General features: G+C 45.1%; 1 protein-coding gene across 3 annotated transcripts; it reads right to left on the bottom strand.

Annotated features, from left to right (window-relative positions):
* Positions 1–2,636: 2,636 nt before the first annotated feature.
* Positions 2,637–21,638, bottom strand: LOC147605928 (4-hydroxy-tetrahydrodipicolinate synthase, chloroplastic-like). 3 transcript variants are annotated; one of them, XM_086792541.1, is made up of 4 exons: positions 21,480–21,638; positions 20,544–20,622; positions 20,349–20,432; positions 2,637–3,638 (listed from the first exon to the last, which is right to left on the bottom strand). In XM_086792541.1, exons 2-4 carry the CDS (start codon positions 20,603–20,605, stop codon positions 2,711–2,713), a joined length of 1,074 nt encoding a protein of 357 aa, XP_086648667.1. In that variant the 5' UTR covers positions 20,606–20,622; positions 21,480–21,638; the 3' UTR covers positions 2,637–2,710. The 3 variants fall into 3 exon arrangements, with proteins under 3 accessions (XP_086648667.1, XP_086648664.1, XP_086648665.1); XM_086792538.1 differs by having other exon boundaries at positions 20,544–20,629; positions 21,480–21,637; XM_086792539.1 differs by lacking the exon at positions 21,480–21,638 and adding an exon at positions 20,794–20,840 and having other exon boundaries at positions 20,544–20,629.
* Between the last annotated feature and the right edge of the window lie 878 nt (positions 21,639–22,516).

The following is a 22,516-nucleotide window of genomic DNA, read 5'->3' as shown; positions in this document are numbered from 1 at the left end:
ACTTTATGGTTAAGTGACCCCATAGCAATTAGGAAAAAAGTGTCATACAATGATAAATAAACAGCGGGAACATGTAACCCTTAATATATAATGTCGCTTTATATTCTTTTAGTAGGTTCTTAAGATGATTTGAAAGCATACGAATAAGGGGATTGACTCCATGATTATTCTTAAGTGTAGTGGTAGTCTCAAGGATTAATAAGCAATGTTCAAGGATAGTATAGGATTTTGGACCCTACAAGCGACAATCCAAGATCTATCATATTGATAGATGGGGGAATTGTCAAGTGTTCGGAATCCTTTCCTCAAGTATAGGAAGAGATTTATGAGATGTGGAATTATTGCTAGAGTGTGTGTTTGTTCTTGAGAGAGAATGATCCTTAAGCATTGATTAATATTCCAAGCTATCTTGCATGCAATCTTTCTTGGTAAGTAGATGCCTATTAGTGCTTCTCCTTCTCCCCAAGAGTATGACTATCCTTAAAGAATAGTTTTTTATGCTCTCCTCATATTGATGGGATCTTGTGTAATAAGATTAGAAAGATCAGGTTGGTTCTTTCAATATAATTTTATATTCATTTTTCTTTATCAAATAAAAGTACTCGTGATGACTAAACTTCGGATTTAGGGTCTAGACCTAAAATTAACCCACCAAGATACTGGGTAGATGGAGGAGAATTTGACAAGAAAGACCTTGGCTATGAATGAGAAAGAACGTTCTAATCTTGATGACATATATATGATTTTTGCCTTGATTTATGTGATGCCAAGGATAATTCAAAAGGACTATTCAAAAGAGCTGTTTTACATTAATTGTGAAAGCATGATTGATGCAATCGTCAAGAAGGGATTGCGGGCCACGTGGGCCTATATGTGATGTGATGCATTAGGATCCTTGCATGTGACATAATTGAGTTCCATGTGGTGATGCCCTACCATGTGAGTGTCACCCACATGGTACCTCCATGGGGCCATCTTTCGAGGTCCTTGAGAAGAGCACATGTGCCGGCATGGTTGTGCAAGAGCATCGAAGTGGCCTCTAGAGTGAATTGTACTCCCTATGCTAAGACCTGGTTAAGAGGTGGACAGGCTCTCGTGTAATCCCATGAACCCAATTACATGTTTGTGTGTGACTCTACTAGAAGTTCCATTCCCAAGGAGTGTTGTGTGATGAGTTGATTTCTCATTGATCTGGCCGTTATAAATTCAAAACTAGATAGGGTTGATCCTTGAGAGGCCTAGAGTATGTGGGGAGGACAGGTGGGATGACAAAAAATGGATGGGCAAGGAAAAAGGGATTCAAAAAAGGAGGAAAGCAAGCAAAAGAGGGAAATGAGACACGTGTGAAATGGGAGAATGGGGAGAAGCAAGGTGTTGGATGCAAGGCAAATAGAAGGCAGGCTCTCCGAAGGAGAACGTGTGCAAAAGAACGGGCGGAGCGAGGGGACGTGTAGCGCACCTATTACACATGCTCTAGTTAACCTACAATGATGTTGTCACCAAAGCAAAAAGATCCAATCACTTTTTCTAGTATGCACTTCTGTAGGAAACTTCAAACAGTCCTCCACTTTGAAAAGTGTAATGTGTAATACGAGCTCCAAACACATTACATGAACTCGTATCAACTTCCCAAGTCGAACTAGATACTCAAAAAGAGATACCTGGTCTTATGAAAAAGAAGCTTGTTGTACGACTGGGTGCCTCCTTTGTCCCGAAGACATTCCAATCAAACCTTATCTGACTACAATGAAAAAAACCTTGCACAAGGCACAGCACCTCTTTGTCACCTTATGGAGATAAGTTTCTGCCTATATGAATGTATAACAGCAATTACCTTTTTACATGGTTAGCCAGTTGTACATTTGGTTGTGCATCTTTCACATGCAGCTCTCCTTTTCTCTATTGCTAAACTTGTGGTGTGCAGGATTAGATGCAATGACATGCGTGCATTTACTTTTAATGTGGGAAAACACTCATGCACATTTCTTGTTTTATGTCATATTTAGGTGTAGGGGTTCAGTCCTTTCCTCAGTCATCACCATGCCCATCAGGGTGCGTGAGTTTGTACCCCTACACCTAAATATGACATACGAAAGAGAGGACTTTGCATTAAATATCATCACTTCTCTAACAATTAAACCACTTTAGACCACAAAATTATATCGAATGGTAGGTGGTCACGACTGTTAATTGCCAGCTAAGCATACCAAAGCCACTGGCACCATGCTTGCAGCTAGTGTTCTAGAATTCTGCACTTGTCCTAACACTAGCAATACCATGCCAAATCACCACCGCCACACAAAGGTGCCTACCCACTTCACTAGAATTGTCATGCACATCACCAATTACTACCATCCACATCAGCATTCCATGTTCTCATTGAGCTAGAAATAGTATTATTAACAACAAGTCACCCTGCAAGGTCGTCTATCCCTGGCCCTTCTCTTTTTCAAGAGATTCCAGGGTTGGAACCCTCTGTAGGATGACAACAAACCCATTTTAAGTGCATACACCCTACTTCGTAAACTCCCATCATCCCCAGCATAGACTAACTGCTATGCATAGCACCCAAAGTTTTATTGTTAAGAACAAGCAGCAAAGGAAATGAGAGATTAATCCTGAACAATTATATCAAGTGCTATAAGATGTTACATTACAAACCAAAAAACCATCATAGTCAAGACTCCAAGCTCCATTCAGAACTCACATATCAGTAGCGCCCTAGAACAAGAAAATCATGGTCTTTCAAAATTTGCACCTCTCTATTACCAATGAAGTGCTCCCGGCCTATTTCTGCAACTATTTGCACGAACTGCCGCCTTCTTTCAATGTTTAATGGAACATAAGGCAGTCGGAAAACCGGTCGGATCACACCCAGCTGTGCAAGAGCTGTATTAAGACCAATTGGATTGGGTTCCATAAACAGCCAATTCATTAAAGGTAAAAGCTTCTCATTCAACCTTGTATCTCTCGCTTTGATGATAAGGTTGTGCATCAACCCCGGAATAAGGTTGCTAGCCACAGAAATGACTCCTCTGGCCCCGAAATCCCATCTTGCATCATGGCATTGATCATCATTTCCACTCCAAACAGCTATACCTTGCTGGCTGTAACCCTTAACGCGATCATTACCAACACATTCCTTTACACCAGCAAAATTTCCATTATCCATAAGCTTCTCAATCACACTAGGAGGAATGTCTTGGCCTGTTCTTGTAGGGACATTATAGATCACACTAGGACCCATAGAGAGAACACTCTGAAAGTGTACGGTCAAGCCCTCGTGGGAAGTTTTACCATAGTATGGATTGATATGAAGAGCGGCATGCATCCCCACCGCGAACCCCTGCTCTGTGGCATGCATTGCTTCCCTGGTTGAATTACTTCCGGTATTACCAATCACTTTTATGTCCCCCCCAAAACAGTTGACAGTGTGACCAATAAGCATAATATGTTCATCCCAGCTCATCAGTTGCCCCTCCCCTGTCGTCCCTCCAACTATTACGCCTTCCGTGCCATTCTCTATCTGAAGGTGTACCAGCTTGTCATAGGCCTCCAGATCGAATCGTCCATCTGGTAAGTAGGGTGTCTTAATTGCAGTGATCAACCTCAGTTTCTTGATGTCCTCCACTGGAATACTGCAGGATCAGAAGGGCACAACAGAATCCATAATAGGTAACAAACAAACCCCCCCCCCCCCAAAAAAAAAAAATAAACAAATAAATAAATAAAAATAAAAACAAAATAAAACAAAACAAACAAAATTACTTAGCAGAAGTAGTTTCCTAAGGCATCTATGCAAAGATACACCTCTCAAGAAGCCCACGCGCTTCCAAGGAAGAGGAAGGGGCATTCATCGTTGCTGCTGGTCTAAGGCCAATGGCTGGCGAAGAAGGGTAAAAATAACAATAGCAACAGGAGTACTCCATCAATTGCACCGACTATATCTTCCCTCCCGTTGAGTAAGTCCCCAGCATTCCAGGGAGCTCCGGAAATGCAAAGTATGTGACACACCGGAGGTGGAGACAGGAGACTGTTCCCCGCATAATTGTCCAGTATACTGTGAGATTCAAGTGTGCTTCAATGGAATTCATATAATCATTTGGCCCCTTGAACAGGTTATAGAGTATGACGACTAGAGATGTGTCACGCACAGCCTTCCTTATATGAGATTTGCAGGCACACAGATTATTGTGTCTACACTTTGGCCAAGTGGTGGAACTGATTACACTTGCCAGACTGATGTAGTCCCTTGCACAGGGTCATCGAGTATGATGACTAGAGATGTGTCACACACAGCCCTTGAGATTCGCAGACACACAGAGAGATTATTATGGCTACACTCTGGCCGAGTAGTGGAACTGACTACAATTGCTGTCAGAACAACCATGTCAGAGCCAGACTAGCACTGCACAGGACCTGTCTTCAGATATCTTGGGAGACTCACTGCAGCACAAAGACTGAGGCGGCATCGTTCTACGTCCATCACCCAGAGGGTGACTCGTAGAGTGCAAAGGAAGCCTTGGATATAATCAAACTCCAACAGAGGGAAAGAAATGTTGGCGGTGACGTCCTTCTCTGGCTGCCACGTGTCCTGATCACACATGCAATTAGCTAAGGTTGATAACCTTACTATAAAGGGTATGGTGTACCCTTGGCCCCCTCATCCCTCCACACACCTTTGTGGAAGTCATGGGATCAAGGATTTTATTTATTTTTTATTTTATTTTTTTTGGGGGGGGGGCGCGTGGTGTGGTCTTCGCATGTGTGCGTGCTATGCCTACGCTTCCAACATGGCATCAGAGCTACACTATGCCTTGCTCTCTTGTTGATGAAGCTCCCACCTTGTATACAAACTGCAGGGCTGTAGGCCATGGTCAAGCCATTGAGCCAGCCTAAGCCCGGCCATGACCTTTGAGCCAAGTCACTGCAGCCATGGCCAAGCCTTTGAAGCCTCTGAGCCTGAGCTTGCTGTCGACCTCTGAGCCAAGTCATCATAAACCTGCAGCTTCTGGCGTAATCTGTGTAGGGAGCTGCGTCAGACATCAGGGGGGTGTTGGCGGTGACGTCCTTCTCTATCTGCCATGTGTCCTGATCCAACATGCAATAAGCTAAGGTTGATAAGCTTAGTATAAAGGGTATGGTGTACCCTTGGCCCCCTCATTGAAAGAAAGTGAAGCAAATAGAAAACACAGATGTAGGCCCAGGTACAAGACCTGTAAATGCTGGAAACTGATGTTTATTGCTGAAAACTGAGCACGAGGGATGCACGTAGGTGCTGTACAATGATAAGAAGCAGAAGCAGCTGCTAATGACCTCAACAAGATGCAAAAGAGTGAGATAAAATGGGGGAAAGGGGGACAGCCCTTATATACTCCCCACCATCATAGCTGGTCGGCCAGTTGTAGGAGGCCGACAACATCACAATAGCATAAAAATGCTATAAAAGCATTAAAAAATAGGAAAAAATACCTAAATAAATATGCACATGCAGGGCCTCATAAATGGCCAGTACAAGCATGAAAATGATGCAATAGACCCTCTGGAGATGATATATAGTCCAACACCTCCTCTTCAGCACCAAAGGGTTGGTCCAATACCAGCATGCTGAAGTAAGAACTCCAAAAGTAGCCGAAGTTCGGTCCGGGGGATCCTTTGGTTGATCAATGTCCTATAAAGCATATAAGGCTGAAAAGGATCGACTAACACTGGACGAAGATGAACACCACCTCCTCTCAAACCGGAAGGAAGAGGTACAAGTTGCAGTAATGGACACGTCCAAAGCAGGTGTGATGTAGAAGCAACACCGGGATCAATCCAGAAGTTGTTCTCAAGAAAGGGAACCACTGATAGCTCCAAGGAAAATGGTACCTCCTCTGTATCTGCAACAAGTACCGGTACCGTAGTAGACTCCTCTGAAGAAGAAGAAGAAGAAACAACTGTAGGTACTAGTGAAGTAGGAGTCGGTGACACCAAAATGCCTGGAGAAGGGCTAACAACAACCACCAATAGAGAAGTCACCACAGAACCCACAAAGGTAGAAACTCCAAAATCCACCAAAGGTACGCTAGATGAACATACTCTTTGGGGTAAAGATTCACCAACAATAGAAGAAAGATGATCTTCAGACAATGAATCCTCCTCTGGAGAAAGTAGCCTTTGGCACAAGAGGTCATCAGGGATAACTGAATCCACCAGGTTTGAAGTCTTAACCAAAATAGACTCTAAAAAGTGGAAGTAACCACCAATGAGAATTCCATAGAATCCTCTGAAGATGCCTCATCTAGAACATAAGAAGCGGAATCCTCCTCTAAAAGCATATCTTGTAGCATAGGAGGGGAACCCAAAGAAATATCATCAACACCATGGAGAGGGTAGGCATGATCATTTGCAGTGTTAACGGAGGAAGAAATCAATGGATGATCCTCAACCTCATCCGAGGTGACCCTATCCTCTACTCAAGAAGTCATTGCTGTGGTCACTAGGATTGTGTCCTATGGAGAGGGAGAAATGTCAGAATACGCAGCGGAAATGATGACCAGATCTGGGAACACAAGAGCAAAACGCATGCAGAATAAAAACAGCACAAGAGAGAGAGAGATGTAGGCGTGTAACTCTGCTCTGATATACACAAGAAGATCCCGGTATGATACAATCAGTGGTATGGGGCTGGGGGCCTATTTATATGCCCCCACATCAGCAGTCGGCCTGCTGTAGGCAGCCAACTGGCCCTAAGAACTCCACGACCAGCATCACATCCAGTCGGCCAGATCATCAGCAGTCGGCCAGCTCTGGCATGGAGTCGTGGACCAGTTCAGCAGTCGGCCAGCAAATGGGCTGCCTCCCAAGCCACAGAAAAATGGGAAAAAATAAGGGAAAAATGCGGGGAGTGAGGAAAAATGATAAAACACCTGATAAGGGCGGGCACACCCACAACAAAGGCCCTGGTGTATAAATCTAGATAGGAGATGACTTCTAACACCCCCTCTCAGCTCCTGGCTGTGTAACCAACCACAGGGAGCTGGGGTGCCGCCTGAGCAAATCCTGAGAGAGCGACTTCGTGAAGAGGTCCACTGTACTGTCCTCTGTCGAACAGAACTCTGGCAAGATGTCATCAGCAACAATCTGTTCACGAACAAAGTGCCTCTGAATGACCATGGGTTCCTCCAGTGGAAGCCCAAACCTGCAATGCAACCTCTGCATCCTCACCACCTCACAAGCAGCATCACAAGCAGCCCGGTACTCTGCCTCGGTCCGCGACAAGGCAAAAGATGACTGTCTTTCACTGCTCCAAAAACTTGCTCCTGGGCCTGAAGTAGACCTCCTCGTGTCCGGATCTCCTCCCCAAACCGAGTCACTCCAACCGTGGAGTCGGACTCCATCCAACAATCCCCCTCCTGTGTACAAGAGTCCATGATCCTTCACATGCCGCAGAAACCACAGGAAACGCAATCCTGCCTCCCAAAGAGACATCCGCAACCATGAGCTCAATTGCCTCATCAGGAAGCTCCCGTCCAATCTGGTGTCCATCAACCAGATCAATGAACCATACAGCTTCTGAGTCACAGAGACATCACACTACTCACAAGGATCAACACCTGTTACGGTGCACAAACAAGTCCTGGAAACCTGATGAAACCTGTCAACCACCCCCTCTGAATCCGGAACCACAAAGCCTGGAGAAACCACCTCCTACTGCAAGTAAGCACCTGCCACCTGCCTGGCTTTCCGAAAGATCCCCGTGGAAAGAACATCCTTATCTACTAGAGGTTCTTTGTCCCGAATACTACGAGACATCAGAGCATAAGTGACCTGTTCAGTTTCCTCTGACTTACGAACACAAGAACTACCAACATCAGTACTGGAAAGTTCCTGCCAACTGCTGCCATCTACTGGCAAGCTATCCACCATCTGGTCCACACTTACGTGGCCATTACTAGACCGCCACTCATCACAATCCTGAGGACCTGGGAGAGAGAGTGCTGAAAGCTTGTAAACTCCATTCTCCACTCCGCCTTCCCAAACCACCTGGCCTGTTGCTTTGTCCCAGAGAGCAACAAAATGCTCATCAAACTCCACCCGTACGCCAGTCTTGCAAACCTGATGCACTGACAACAGATGAAAACCAAGTGCCGAAACATACAACACCTGGGAGGAATGCTTCCCCCCTCTGCCATTGGGAACTATCTCCATCCTGCCCTCACTGTGAACTGGGATAGTGGACGTATCCCCAGTAAGAATGTGACCAGAACACCAGCAGAGATCCTGTAAACCGGAACGGGAAGGAGTCATGTGCCTGGAAGCACCACTATCGAGAATCCACTCCCGAGTATCCATTGCGGAGAGTCCTCCAATCTCCTCCCTGCCTGAAGAAAATGAAACATCGGTGTCCATCACCTCCAGGTGCACAAAAGCCGGAGTCTTCATGATTGCTGCTGAGGAATCTTCACCCTTCTCGGTCTTCCGCTTGGGACACTGCCTCCAGTAGTGGCCTTTCTCGCCACAATCATTACAGGTCCTCTCTGCCTTCAGTTTCTCGCGGTCAGCGTCGGACTTCTTCTCAGAAGACTTCTCCGATGAAGCCTTCCCTTTGCCCGAGTTACGGCCTTTCGACCGTTGGCCAGTTAAGGCCTCCGAACCTCCACCCTGAGGAGGGTTCGTGAATCGTTCCTCCTGGTCCAGGACCATGGACACAAGCTCCTCCCACGTGATGGTGCTGAGCCTGCCACTGGTAATCAAAGAGGAGTAAAATGCTGAGTACGAAGAGGGCAAATGTGACAGCAACGTGATGGCCATGTCCTCTGACGATATCTCCTTGCCAGCCTGAAGAACTTCCTGCTGAAGAGCCTGCAGCTTGTTAATATGCTCCCGCATCGTCGACGACTTTGGAGGGCTCATAACCCGCATCTGTACTTCTAAGGAACTCCTCTTCATGGGCGATACCCTGTTGTAAAGTGAGGCCAAATGCTGCCATATACCTCTGGACAGCGTCATATGCTTTACATAATTGATTACCTGTGGTGTGCAATTGAGGAAAATAAACGAACGGACCCTGGCGTTGAAACGATCCCACATCTGTGTCTTGGCCTCTCGGTCCTTTCGGGTTGACGGTAACTCCCCTTCCTCTACTTCCGGCCGTGGAACACCAACAACGACGAAATCAGCGAGGTCGTAAGACTCCAGAACAGATTCCATCATCACCTTCCATATGCCGTAGTTGCTCCCGTCCAACTGACGGTCCACCGGGAACGTGGGGAGTGTCGGGATCTTCACATGTCTCTCGGCCATCTCAAACAGATCTGCCATAGCGGGGATGTACTCTGAAAAGGGTGGGTGGGTGGGAACAAAGAAGAACTAAAACCTACAAGTGGCTGTCCAGCAAATCAGCCCGCCTTCCTCTTGCTTCTCCTCTTCCCGAACAGTTGAAAACAGTCCACCAATCAACCACAAAACAGTCCCCCTCTTGCTCACACAAATCCCAAGACCTATCTAGAGCCTAGGGCTCTGATACCATGTCAGAATACGCAGCGGAGATGATGACCAGATCTGGGAACACAAGAGCAAAACGCATGCAGAATAAAAACAGCACAAGAGAGAGAGATGTAGGCGTGTAACTCTGCTCTGATATACACAAGAAGATCCCGGTATGATACAATCAGTGGTATGGGGCTGGGGGCCTATTTATATGCCCCCACATCAGCAGTCGGCCTGCTGTAGGCAGCCGACTGGCCCTGAGAACTCCACGACCAGCATCACATCCAGTCGGCCAGATCATCAGCAGTCGGCCAGCTCTGGCATGGAGTCGTGGACCAGTTCAACAGTCGGCCAGCAAATGGGCTGCCTCCCAAGCCACAGAAAAATGGAAAAAAATAAGGGAAAAATGCGGGGAGTGAGGAAAAATGATAAAACACCTAATAAGGGCGGGCACACCCACAACAAAGGCCCTGGTGTATAAATCTAGACAGGAGATGACTTCTAACAAGAAAGAGTATCTAAAACTGACAAAGGGGCCACTTTGGCCCTAGTCTCCTGATGTTGTGTGGCAATGCCTTAGTTCGAATACCACTTTTTAAGTTCAAGCCACAGCTGAAAGGCATCATAAGAAGCAGATAAAAATTCCACCTGTATGGAAGGTGACAAAGATAGGATGATAACCATCCTGGCAGAAGCATCATAAACTCCCCGATAAACAGGATCCAATGACTGAGGAGAAGCAACAACAGCCCAAAGACAAGAAGCCTCCAAAGTTAACTAAATCCAGTATGACCAAATCTGATAGTTGGTAGAAGTAAGGGAAGGGTTTCTAGAAACCATCACCACCAAGAATCCAAACCTCCTCAAGAAAGACTAGAAGAGAGGGTGGGTGGGAGATCTAGGCACTGGAGAAGAAACTGTAGAAGGAGCAGGAGGAGAGAAATCTCCTGAAGCCATGTCCTCTGACAAGAAACCTTCTCTTAAGAAAGATGTTGGGGTAAAGGCACTATGCCCACCCTTATAGTGTGTACAAGCCCATAAGTTATAGTACATAGTACACTTAGTACTTTTAATGTACTAAGTGCACTATGTGTACTAGTGCAATATACATGTGTGATAGGGGAGTCACACACTCATATCATGAGTTGACTTATCCCCACAACTCTCTCTCTCTCTCTCCCTTGTTCTCTCTGTGTATGTCTCCCACATGAATTACTCTAACCCTAATTCTCCCACACAACTGGTATCAGAGCCATAACCAGCTGCACTTATTGAAGGCGGTGCTATTCATCTCTGCGGTGATACACACACACAGGTTTTCGGGTTTTCTCTGCTTGAATAGGGTTTCTTGCATTGATGGCTTTTACGGGCAGCCAGTCTTTGCATTTGGGAATCCAGCAGGAGTAGCTGTAGTGCGTGAGCAAAGCACTCAAGCGAACCACAAGGCAGCAGTCGCGCAGGCAGGTGGGCGGAAGGAGAAGGTGGCGGGCAGCCACTTCTGCGCTGAATCACACGCAAGGCGTTGGGCGTAGGCTGGCTGCTGGGCGTGAGCGAGGACCCGTAGCGAGCCCCTATAGTCGCTAGTTTCGGTGAGCCGTGTAGCGCTGGCGGGCGGCGCTCAGCTCCACGTCACCCATTGGTGCAGTCCGCCAAAGCCCGCCTCATCGTCACCAGGCGGCCTATGTCGCCTCGCTCCACGTCACCCAACTCAAGTTGACGTGTGTGTGCGCTTACAAGTTGACTCCAACGCAACCTGGTGCGCAGCCAATCAAGTCCTGCAATCTACGACTTCCAGCCCAATACGCAGCAGCAGAGAAGAGCCAACACCCTGGAGCATGGATCCACAAGCTGTAGCAGTGTAATCACCCCCTTCTGCAACAGAGCATCAGATTTCTGCAGCAGCACCAAATTCAACACACCCCCCTTTCCTGCAACAAAAAATCAGAAATTACAAGGTATCTTGCTTCAATTTTTTTTGGGACTTGCAATTCAGCAGGTACAATCATCAATTGAGCAGGTACAGGTGCCGAATTGCTCAATTTCTGAGCAAAATTGGCAAAATTGGGTGACATTGGTCACAATCAGGATCAATTTGCAGGAAATTGGTCAAAATCAGGATCAATTTGCAGGAAATTGGATGTCGAAATTTGGGGCTTTTGATGTAATTGTGCAATTAAGCAGGCATACATGCTGTATGATGTGAAAAATCGCACATTCGGGCAAAATTGCAGCAAATTGCAGTGCAAATCAAGGGGCTTTTGTGCCGATTAAGTTGATTTGCATGCAGGCACTCGCAGTTGATGCTTTGAATAATGTGTTGATGCCTTACAAGCACTCAATGTGCCTGTAAATCAAGGGGCTTTCATGTATTGGACGTATATGTGGCCAGGGGGAAGCATCGTGAACACTCTGGATGCCTTCATGTGCGTCAATGTACCATGTATGATCAGCAATTGATCTTAAATCAAGGGGCTTTTCAAGATTTTATGCTTGTTGAGCTCGGCAAAGCAGCAGGCAAGACATTTATGCCTTGAATCCTCAGAAATCAGCTTGCAGTCAAGGGGCTTTTGCCCAATTTCTGTTCGGGACTGTTGTATGCAGTGTTCGAGACTGTAAAAGTCTGATTTTCACTCATTTGGACAGCCAGGAGAGCATTTATTGCCTCTGTACCTGCTGGTACAGATTTGGCACAGCTTTGTGCAAGTTTTGGCATGGCTGTACACTGATTTGAGTGAGGAAAAGGTTCAATTTCAGCTGCTGTACGTGCCGGTACAGGTTTGGTACATCATTGGTGAGCACTTGGTACTGCTGTACAGTACTTTGGAAGGGCAACAGAGCACATTTAAGGTGCTGTCCAAAATCTGCAGCAACCAGATTTTGGTGATTTCATCACAAACAGTGGGAGAAAAGTTGCATTCTTGCTTCCGCAATGGGAGATAAAGCTTGGGAGAACAACTGTGAGCACTTTGTGTGCTTTTGGTGCAGTGTTTGCACATTTTGCAGGGAGTCAGGCATTGACAGGTTGCATATTGCTATGGCAACCACAGGTGAGAGCTCTTCATTGCTTCACATCAAGAAGCTTGAAGGCTCGCATAATTATGATATTTGGCAAACCCAGTGCTATAATGTGTTGCTCCAGAAAAAGCAGCACAAGCCTATCAAAGAAAGGGATGTAATGCCCGCTTCTCTTACTGCTGAAGAGTGGGAAGATATGGATGAGCTGGCAAGATCTACTATCATGTTGTCTGTGTCAGACTCATTACTTTTCAGCATTCGTGAAGAGAAGACAGCTTGGGGAATGTGGCAGAGATTGCAGGACTTGTATGCCCAACAAAGTGCCTCAAGCAAAGTGTATTGGTTGAAGAAACTCATAGGTCTTCAGATGAAGGAAGGGGCGTCTATGACAGCCCATCTAAATGAGTTTAATGGTATTGTCAGCCAGGTCATTAATCAAAAGTTGGCAATGGACGATAAGTTCAAAGCCACTTTTCTGTTATGCACTTTGCCAGAGAGTTGGGACACATTCAGGACAGCCACTAGCAATTCGCATGCTATGCTGTCATATGCAGATGTTGAGGGTGCTCTTCTTCAAGAAGAGATGAACAGGAAAAACAACTCTGTTGGAAAGTCCAATGCAATGAATGCACGTGGGAGATCCCAGCAAAGGGAAAAAAGCCAAGAACGGGGAAGGAGCAAGTCTCGCTCCAAAAAGGATTTGGAATGCCATTATTATGGCAAGAAGGGACACATTAAAAAGCAATGCTACAAATGGAAAAATGATCAAAAAGAAAAGGGAAAAGGCAAAGACAAAGAGAAAGATGAAGCCAAAGATGTAAAGCCAAAGGGCAAAAGTGGAGTCAAGATTGAAGAAATCAATGTGTCACATGCAGGTGGCGGTGAGGATGAGGTCCTATTTACGTCTTCACTTGATGCCCATTCACTTCTTCCAGGTGGTCATGGTATGCACTCATGGATCATTGATTCAGGTGCCTCCTTTCATGTCACAGGTTGCAGAGACTTGTTTGTCAGGTATACTACTGGCAATGAAGGAGTGGTTTATTTGGGTGATAACCATGCATGCAAGATTCTTGGCAGAGGTGATGTGAGGCTTGTGTTTTCAGATGGCTCACAGCTTATGCTCCATGATGTCAGGCATGTGCCTGAGATCAAGAAGAACCTGCTTTCTACTGGACAGCTTGATGATGCTGATTATGTTACCACATTTGGTCGTGGAAAGTGGAAGATTTGTAAGGGCTCACTGGTTGTTGCCAGAGGCTCTAAGGTGGACACTCTTTATTTCATGCATGCAGGTGTTTGTCACCATGCTAATGTAAATGCAACCGAGCTGCCGGAAATCTCTATGTGGCATAGCCGGTTGGGACACATGAGTGTCAAAGGAATGGAGCAATTGTCTCGTTTGGGTTACTTGCCTTCTCTAAAGTTTTCAAGTTTTCAGTTTTGTGAGCATTGTATATATGGTAGGCAACTACAGTGCCCCCACAAGAAAGCTCTTGGACAGAAAGATGCTCAGTTAGAGCTTGTGCATACAGATGTATGTGAGATGCCTCAGCTTTCTTTGGGAGGGGCAAAATACTTTGTCTTTTATTGATGATGCCACACGCAAGGTGTGGGTCTATCCTCTTCGTTTGAAGAGTGATACATTCTCAGTGTTTCAGAAGTTTGTTGCTCATGTTGAGAATCAAACTGGCAAAACACTGAAGGCTTTGCGTTCCGACAATGGTGGAGAGTATATGTCCAAACAGTTTCAGGACTTTTGTGATGCTTAAGGCATCAAGAGGGAGCTCTCTACTCCTTATGATCCTCCACAAAACGGGACAGCTGAGAGGATGAACAGGACCATTCAGGAGAAGGTCCGTTCTATGTTGTCACATGCTGCGTTACCTCATGGTTTTTGGGCTGAAGCTGTTATGACAGCCGTTCACCTTATAAACAGGTCACCTAACACGAGGCTTGGTGGGAAAGTGCCAGAGGAAGTATGGACAGGGAAGCCTCCGTCATACAAGCACTTGAGAGTGTTTGGTTGCGTTGCGTACGTGCACATACGCAGGGAAATGCGCACCAAACTTGATCCTAAGTCTCACAAATGCATATTCCTAGGATATGGTGACAGAGGTGAAATGGGGTATAGACTTTGGGATCCCGTGAATAGAAAGATTATACGCAGCAATGATGTCATTTTTGATGAAACATGCATGTATAAGGAGCCTGCAAGGCAATAGGAGCCTAGCAGAGTCATCTTTGATGATGATGGACATCATGGACAACAACCAAGGGCTGTAAATCAGCCATTACAGAAGGAAAACCAGCCCTTAAATGGTGCTGAAAATGGTCCAAATGGAGAGCTAGAGATGGCAGAAGATATCCCTATGGATATACCACAGTTAGAAGAGATACCGGGCATGATATTTCAGCCTTATGGCATGGAACAGGAGCCACCAATGGGTGATATGCAGGCTGGACAGCAACCTGCAAATGATGGTCATTGGGTACGGAGGTCCACAAGACCCTCTAGAGCCCCTGACAGGTTTGTTCCAGGGGTTGACTACTTGATGCTTACTGACTGTGGGGAGCCCTCATGTTATAAGGAGGCTTTACAGAGGGCAGACAAGGCTCTTTGGGAGCGTGCCATGAAGTCAGAGATGGATTCTCTGCACAAAAATGGAACATGGAAGTTGGTGCATTTGCCTGCAGGCAAGAAGGTTTTGCCATGCAAGTGGGTTTACAGGCTCAAAGTTGCACCTGATGCAAAGCCAAGATACAAAGCCAGGTTAGTGGCTAAGGGCTTCAAGCAGGAATATGGTGTGGACTTTGATGAGATCTTCTCTCCAGTGGTCAAAATGACCACACTTAGAGATGTGTTAGCTTTGGTTGCGCATGATGATCTGGACTTGATTCAGATGGATGTGAAGACTGCTTTTCTTCACGGTGATCTCCATGAGGAGATATATATGCAGCAGCCAGAAGGTTATGCAGTGAGTGGAAAGGAGAAGCTTGTATGCAAGCTGAAAAAGAGTCTTTATGGGCTCAAACAGGCACCAAGGGAATGGTATCATAAATTTGATACATTCATGAAATCCCAGAAATTCAGGAGAAGTGACATAGATCACTGCTTATACACCAAGAAAGCTTTGGATGGCAGTCTATTGATCCTCATCTTGTATGTTGATGATATGTTGATTGCCGGGAAATCTCGTAAAGAGATGGATACCTTGAAGCAGAGGCTGCATCAAACCTTTGATATGAAGGATTTAGGTGATGCAAATCACATTTTGGGTATGCGGATACTTCGGGACAGAAATCAGCATGTGTTGTATTTGTCTCAGAAGGAATACATTGGCAAAGTTTTGCAGAGGTTCAATATGGACGGGGGGAAGAAGACTAGTACTCCTTTGCCTCCATATGTGAAACTCAGTGCTATGGACAGCCCACAGTCAGATAGTGGCAGGGCTGATATGGCCAAAATTCCGTATGCTTCAGCTTGTGGCAGTCTCATGTATGCCATGGTTGCTACTAGGCCGGACATTGCATTTGCAGTGGGAGTGGTTTCTAGATACATGGCCAACCCTGGCAAGAAGCATTGGGAAGCAGTGAAAGGTGTCATGAGATACCTGAAGGACACACAGGATATGTGCATTTGCTTTGGCAAACAGGATGCATTAGTGCATGGTTACACGGATTCGGATTATGCCGGTCATCCAGATAACCGGAAGTCTACTACCGGTTATGTGTTTACATTCACAAGAGGTGCTGTGTCATGGATATCCAGGATGCAGAAGTGCACTGCCTTATCTACTACAGAGGCCGAGTATATTGCAGCCACAGAGGCTTGCAAGGAGGCATTATGGCTATCTCGGTTAGTGGTTGATTTGGGATATACAGGGGATATTCCATTGTTGCATTGTGACAGTCAGAGTGCCATCCAGTTGGCAAAGAACCCTGTCTTTCATGCAAAGACGAAGCATGTGGATCTGAAGTATCACTTCATCGGAGAGGTGATAGAGAACAAGCAAATTCAGCTTGTTAAGATTCATACGGATGACAACCCGGCTGATCTGTTGACAAAGAGTTTGCCTCCGGAGCGGTTTGCTCATTGCAGACACTTGATGGGCATTGGATGAGGCCAGTTTCAGCCTCGATATGGCCTTGTATATTATCATGTACATGCTGATTTTTCTTTTCCTTCATTTAAGGGCACTTTGCCTTTAAGTGGGAGGTTGTTGGGGTAAAGGCACTATGCCCACCCTTATAGTGTGTACAAGCCCATAAGTTATAGTACATAGTACACTTAGTACTTTTAATGTACTAAGTACACTATGTGTACTAGTGCAATATACATGTGTGATAGGGGAGTCACACACTCGTATCATGAGTTGACTTATCCCCACAACTCTCTCTCTCTCCCTTGTTCTCTCTGTGTATGTCTCCCACATGAATTACTCTAACCCTAATTCTCCCACACAAAAGAGGCTGATTTTATTTTATTTTTTTAACAGCAAATCCTCCTCTCAAGCTGTGCACAGCAAGAAGAAAGCGAGGGAGGGTGGGAAACTGAAAGGAGAGGAAGAAGGAAGATCTCTCCAAGATGTAGATCCTTGTCCTCAGCACCTAGAAGAGGGCTTCAACAATCCAATCAGCAGAAAAAATCAGCAATCTTTGCTGAAAATTCAGAAATACAACAATCCCGAGCGTCAGATGAAGAAAACGCAGCAATCTTGAGGAAGCCTCTGCTCCCGGAAGAAAACGCAACACCTTCCACACTGAAATCTGCAGAAAACACAGCAAACTGTGGAAGCCTCTGCTCCAAAACAGAAAACTCACCTCTTTTTTGCTCAGAGATCAGCGTTTCTCTCTGATACCATGAAGGAAAGTGAAGCAAACGGAAAACTCAGATGTAGGGCCAGGTACAAGACCTATAAATACTGGAAACTAATGTTTATTGCTGAAAACTGAGCACGAGGGAAGCCCGTAGGTGTTGTACAATGATAAGAAGCAAAAGCAGCTACTAATGACCTCAACAAGATGCAAAAGAAAGATAAAAATGGGGGAAAGGGGTATATACTCCCCATGATAGCTGGTCGGCTAGCTGTACCAGGCCGTCAACATCACAATAGCATAGAAATGCTATAAAAGCATTAAAAAATAGGAAAAATAACCTAAATAAATATGCACATGCAGGGCCTCATAAATGGCCAATACAAGCATGAAAATGATGCAGTATACCCTCTGGAGATGATATATAATCCAACGCTCATCCCTCCACACACCTTTTTGGAACTCATGGAATTGAATATTGGGGGGGGGTTGGTGACCTCATTGTCTAGTCTTCGCATGTGTGCGGGCTACGCCTACACGTCGAAAAAGTAACCAATTAGACAGATAAATTAGAGCCAGATCTAGATTAGTCCAGGTAAGCGTAACACACAATGTTTGATGATTATTGATCGTTTCGTTGTGCTTATTCCTTGCAAGGCTAATGTGACTTTCGAAAATGTTGCAAAACTATTTATCCAACATTGGTACCCAATAGGTGACATACCTAGGACCATTGTATCACATCGTGATGCCAAGTTTACCAGTCATTTTTGGAGGACATTATTTGATAATTTTGATATTAAATTCAATTTTTCCAATGCATTCCACCCACAAACAAACGGCCAGATAGAGATTTACAATTCAACGAGTTGAAGTGCTATGTCCATGATCAACAAGGTAAGTGGGACAATTTTTGTCTTTGGTTCAAGTTGTTCTCAGTGACTCTTTTTCTTCGGCTATTGGCAGGACTCCACATGAGGCAATGTTTGGAAGACCGTTCTAATCTTTACTAACCAAGACATCTTCTTCGGTGCCCAATGTTAACCCCGTGAGACGGAGACTTACCACGAGATTTTGGAGTCTATGAAAGACAGGTTGGCCAAAGTGCAAGAGGCCTATTCTCGGCAGGCCAATAAGGATAGAAGAGATGTGAAATTCTTGGAGTTTAACTCAGGATTATGAAACAAAAAGTGAAACAAGTGGGCAAGCGATGTCCAAAGTTATCATTTTAGAGTTTCGGACCTTTTCCCATTCTGAAGAAGATCAACGAGGTGTCCATGAGGTTGAAGATACCTTCTAGTTGGACCATGCATAAATGTATTTCATGTTGCTTGGTTGAAGCAAAATGTCAGACCTCCTCCCACCGATGTCCAAGATGAACCAAATCCTTATATCATCGATGACGCTGAAGTGATGGCTCCAGAATAGATATGTTTGCACCGCTTCAAGCATGATTCCGGCCACAAAGAGTGTCAAATTCTCACGAAGTTACAAGACAAAGGGATGCATGAAGCAGTTTGGCTTGACAAGAACTTCTTCGAAGATTATCCGGCATTATTGACGGACTATTTGGAGGCTATGTAGCTTCCGTCAAGTTAAGCAAAAGGGGATGTCATGTGCATCCTGCACTTGGATGCAATGTGGCCATATCTGCCCGGCGGGTGCAGGACCTAGAGTGGTAACTCGCTCCTTTTGAGCCCCAGTCTAGGACGAGTAAGCCAGGGATCCACTTTAGAGTCCATGGTCAAGTGTACAAGTCTCGTACATGGTCATGGTCAAGTGTGCATGTCCCACACATGAAGGTAGTGCATGTCCCGCACTCAAGTGTCACCCAATGATGTAAAGGTGTACCACGCATTGTTACGCTTTCAGCCAGATACAAGGGCACCACAACATGCAAGTGGTTGCATGAAGTGCACGGGCAAAAGGGCTATCTTTGCTGCCCTACACTGGGGCAGCCCCTAGGCCATTCTCTGGCCCATAAAGTCCATAAGAGCCTTGTTGGCCAGCCCCTAAGGGCACGCACTCCCTATCGGCCAGCTTCAGGCCCTATCGGCTAGCCCTATAACCAAAGGTGTCTCTTCACTGCTGAATATTTAGGTAGTGGGAGATTGGAAACAAGCCAACAGTCTCTGTTGCAAACCGACCAGCATGTATTGGTCATATATAAGCAAGAGGCAGCAAGAGGCATAAATCATCTCATTCTCTACAAATGCTGAAAGTCCAGGGCTGTAGACATCCCAAGAGAAGGGCCAATGCAAGGTGGAAAGGTGTAGATCACGGGACAGACTTCAGGCTGAAAGGTAGCCAAGGGAGCTGTCTAAGTCAAGTCAATTCAGTCCAGGCTATTAAATATTTACAGCCAAGATATTGTATTTCTTCTCTCTCTCTCTCTCTCTTTGCACTATTATCTTCACTACATTGTGCTATTCATCATCAAGAACTAAGGGCCAAAAGCATTTATCAAAGTATAATCCTCATCTCTGTAAGCTCCCACATGTGCACGTGTCCTTAAGCCTCCAGGTCAACAAGTTTGCGGTGCAAATTTGCTTCTACTAGGTAGAAATGTTCCTCTTTAATAGGATCATCATCTAGGTTGATTGGGGCATTTGCTCCTGTTTGGCTTCAGTGTAGTGCAGTTGCTCTCTGGGTGTTTCTCCAATTCCAATGTTGACCAGTCAACCAGCTCTAGAGCACTCTTGCAAAGTAGATGTAAAAATCTGGGACCATGACTACCCTCCCATCCATGAAAATGAGCCTTGAGGGCTCAAAATCTAAAGCAAGCACCACCAAGCTGTGGGACTTTCACAGCAAGGCTCTCTCCTCAACCTCCAATACCTCTGGAGCATCCTGGACTGATGGACTCAATCAAGCCTATGGACCAAAGCCTTCTCATAAAGCTTCAGTCCTGGGCCAATAGTATTTCAGCTGTTGGCACATTTGTTTGTACCCTTATGCTAATATCATGCCTGGGCACCAACAATTAATGGAGATCACTGCTCAGGCATGCGAAAGAGATCTTGGCAAAAGAGCCTGAATACCTGTTCTTGAGTTCGTGACTTCTCATGGGGAGAGGAGCAGCTTGCAAAGTTGCACACCTTGATGGAATCCATCCACGACTTTGCCTGCATTCATGTCAGCACGTAATGAAAAGTAAGGTGAACACAGAAATGTGCAAAAGGTGATCCAGATTTTCTCAACATATCTTTGCAAGAGGTTATTTAGTACCAACTTACCAATCCTCAACACAGTAGATTGAAGGAGGCAGATGCCTCAAAGTTCCAGCACCTGCCAACATGTCTCAGATTACAAAACCTACAGGCTACATATGCACAGCCAAAATTAGAAGACCAAGTATATCAAGGGATCTCCATTGCAAACAAAAGCAAATGTAGTTTTCTAATACAATAAATATATGCATACATCATAGTTGCATGGAACGGAAATGGAAACAGAGAAATGGAAAAGGCAAGTCTTTAACATTACATAGAATACTTTTCTGTCTGGCCTTAGGCCCAAGACCTCGAAGTGACCATTTTCCACCGCCCGTAGGCACTTTTTAATCCGCCCGTAGGCGATGCCCCCAAGAAGCACCATGTGGGGGGGCTTTGAACCTAGGACCTCTTGGTCCTAGTCAAACATCTCTACCACTTGAGCTATCACCTCACTGGCCATTACGTAGTATACTTGAAAGGTGAGATTGTAAAATCATGCAAAAAAGTGGAAATAGAGGAGAAAAACAAAATTTAGAAAAATTTTTGGGAAAAATCAACAGTTCCGGGGGAGATCTTGCGAGGAAACCATCGACGGAATTAGAAATGGTGGCTCAAGGGGAAGGTATTTCTGCATTTTTGGCTAGGGAATGGCCATTTGCTGTTAACATACATGCTTTCAGACATGAAAGCACCCTGACCTAAAACCACCACAGCATGCATACCTAGAGACGTCCATAGAAAACAGAAGAAATGCAGTCTAAATGCATATTAAAAGTGGATACATACATACATAAAACCACAACAACATACATGCCTAGAGTAAACAGAAGAAAAGACTAAATACATCACAGAATCGGACAACAAACAAACAAACAAACATACATACATACATGAAATCATTACAATGTAAGCTATAACATATAGAACTGATGATGCCAAAGAATGCAAAGCACAAACCTGCTTGCTCCTTCTAGCGCCAAGCTCATGTCATCGTTTGCTCTCAAACTGCAGCAGAAGAACGGCCCCTTTGCCTTGCTGTGGCTCTCTCTCCCGTCCACCAACACAGCCCTCGGTTCGAATCGTACTAATATCCCGTTTCATATGGTAGAGGTATTACTTAAACTCGTTAGTGACCGGCCCCTAGCAAGAGAGGTTTTTTTACGTCGTAGCGACTATGCCAAGAGCCCTAGAAGGACTATCCGACGAAGCTGGACTCGAACCCACGTGGATCCATGCCAACTTGGATCATAGTATGGATGACTTGGCATATTCTCTCTCCTTCACCTGCTGGGACAAGTAACACTCGTCTGTCGTTCTCGCGCATACCAACATTCAATCCCAATTCAGATACATCCATTAATAATAAATGTATAAGTGGGGCCTTCATGGGATAATAGACATTCCTAAGTTGACATGTGTAAGAATACAAAATACATTACTTGTTAAACTTCATGGTGGATGGTAGTGTGAGAGCTCTAGATACAAAGAAGAAGCCATTAAGAAAACTTCAAATATAAAGAAGCTAGAAAGATATTATATGAAGACTCAAAATTTACATGCTTTCTTATTTTCTTCATAGAAAGTTTGCATATTTATAGACTTAGAGCTTTTCTCCTATATATAAGCCCTATAATTTCTCCACCTCTTCTAAATGGACTCTACCTCTTCTATGATTTCTTAATCATGCCTACTACTCACACTACCCACACTAACTAATCATCCAAGTCACTTTCAACTCTAAGGTTTCACACCCTTTCTACCATTAAATCATTATTCAAAGTTTCAACATAATGAAATCTACTCCAACTCACATAGTTTCAACATAATGAAATCTACTCCAACTCACATAAATGTGAGATCACATACTTAACACCCTCCCTTGATCATAGCATCCACATAGGTCACATCTTTTGCTCTCAACCAAATAGCTTGACCCAAGGGGACACTCCTGCTTGCAAGTTACAATGATGGAGACTCTCATGCTTCATTTCAAA

This window comes from Cibotium barometz, chromosome 58, assembly GCF_041138505.1.
Source record: "Cibotium barometz isolate CiBa-2024 chromosome 58, ASM4113850v1, whole genome shotgun sequence".
Lineage (NCBI taxonomy): Eukaryota > Viridiplantae > Streptophyta > Polypodiopsida > Cyatheales > Cibotiaceae > Cibotium > Cibotium barometz.
The sequence above is the reverse complement of the archived record's forward strand: the minus strand, read 5'-3'. Positions and strand labels throughout refer to the sequence as shown.

Coding starts and splice junctions, on each gene's coding strand:
- LOC147605928 (XM_086792541.1), bottom strand. CDS start 20,605: ATGTTGGCAGGTGCTGGAACTTTGAGGCATCTGCCTCCTTCAATCTAC. Junction 20,433..20,543: donor ATCTACTGTGTTGAGGATTG/GTAAGTTGGTAC, acceptor ACATGAATGCAG/GCAAAGTCGTGGATGGATTC. Junction 3,639..20,348: donor AGTCACGAACTCAAGAACAG/GTATTCAGGCTC, acceptor CTGATCCTGCAG/TATTCCAGTGGAGGACATCA.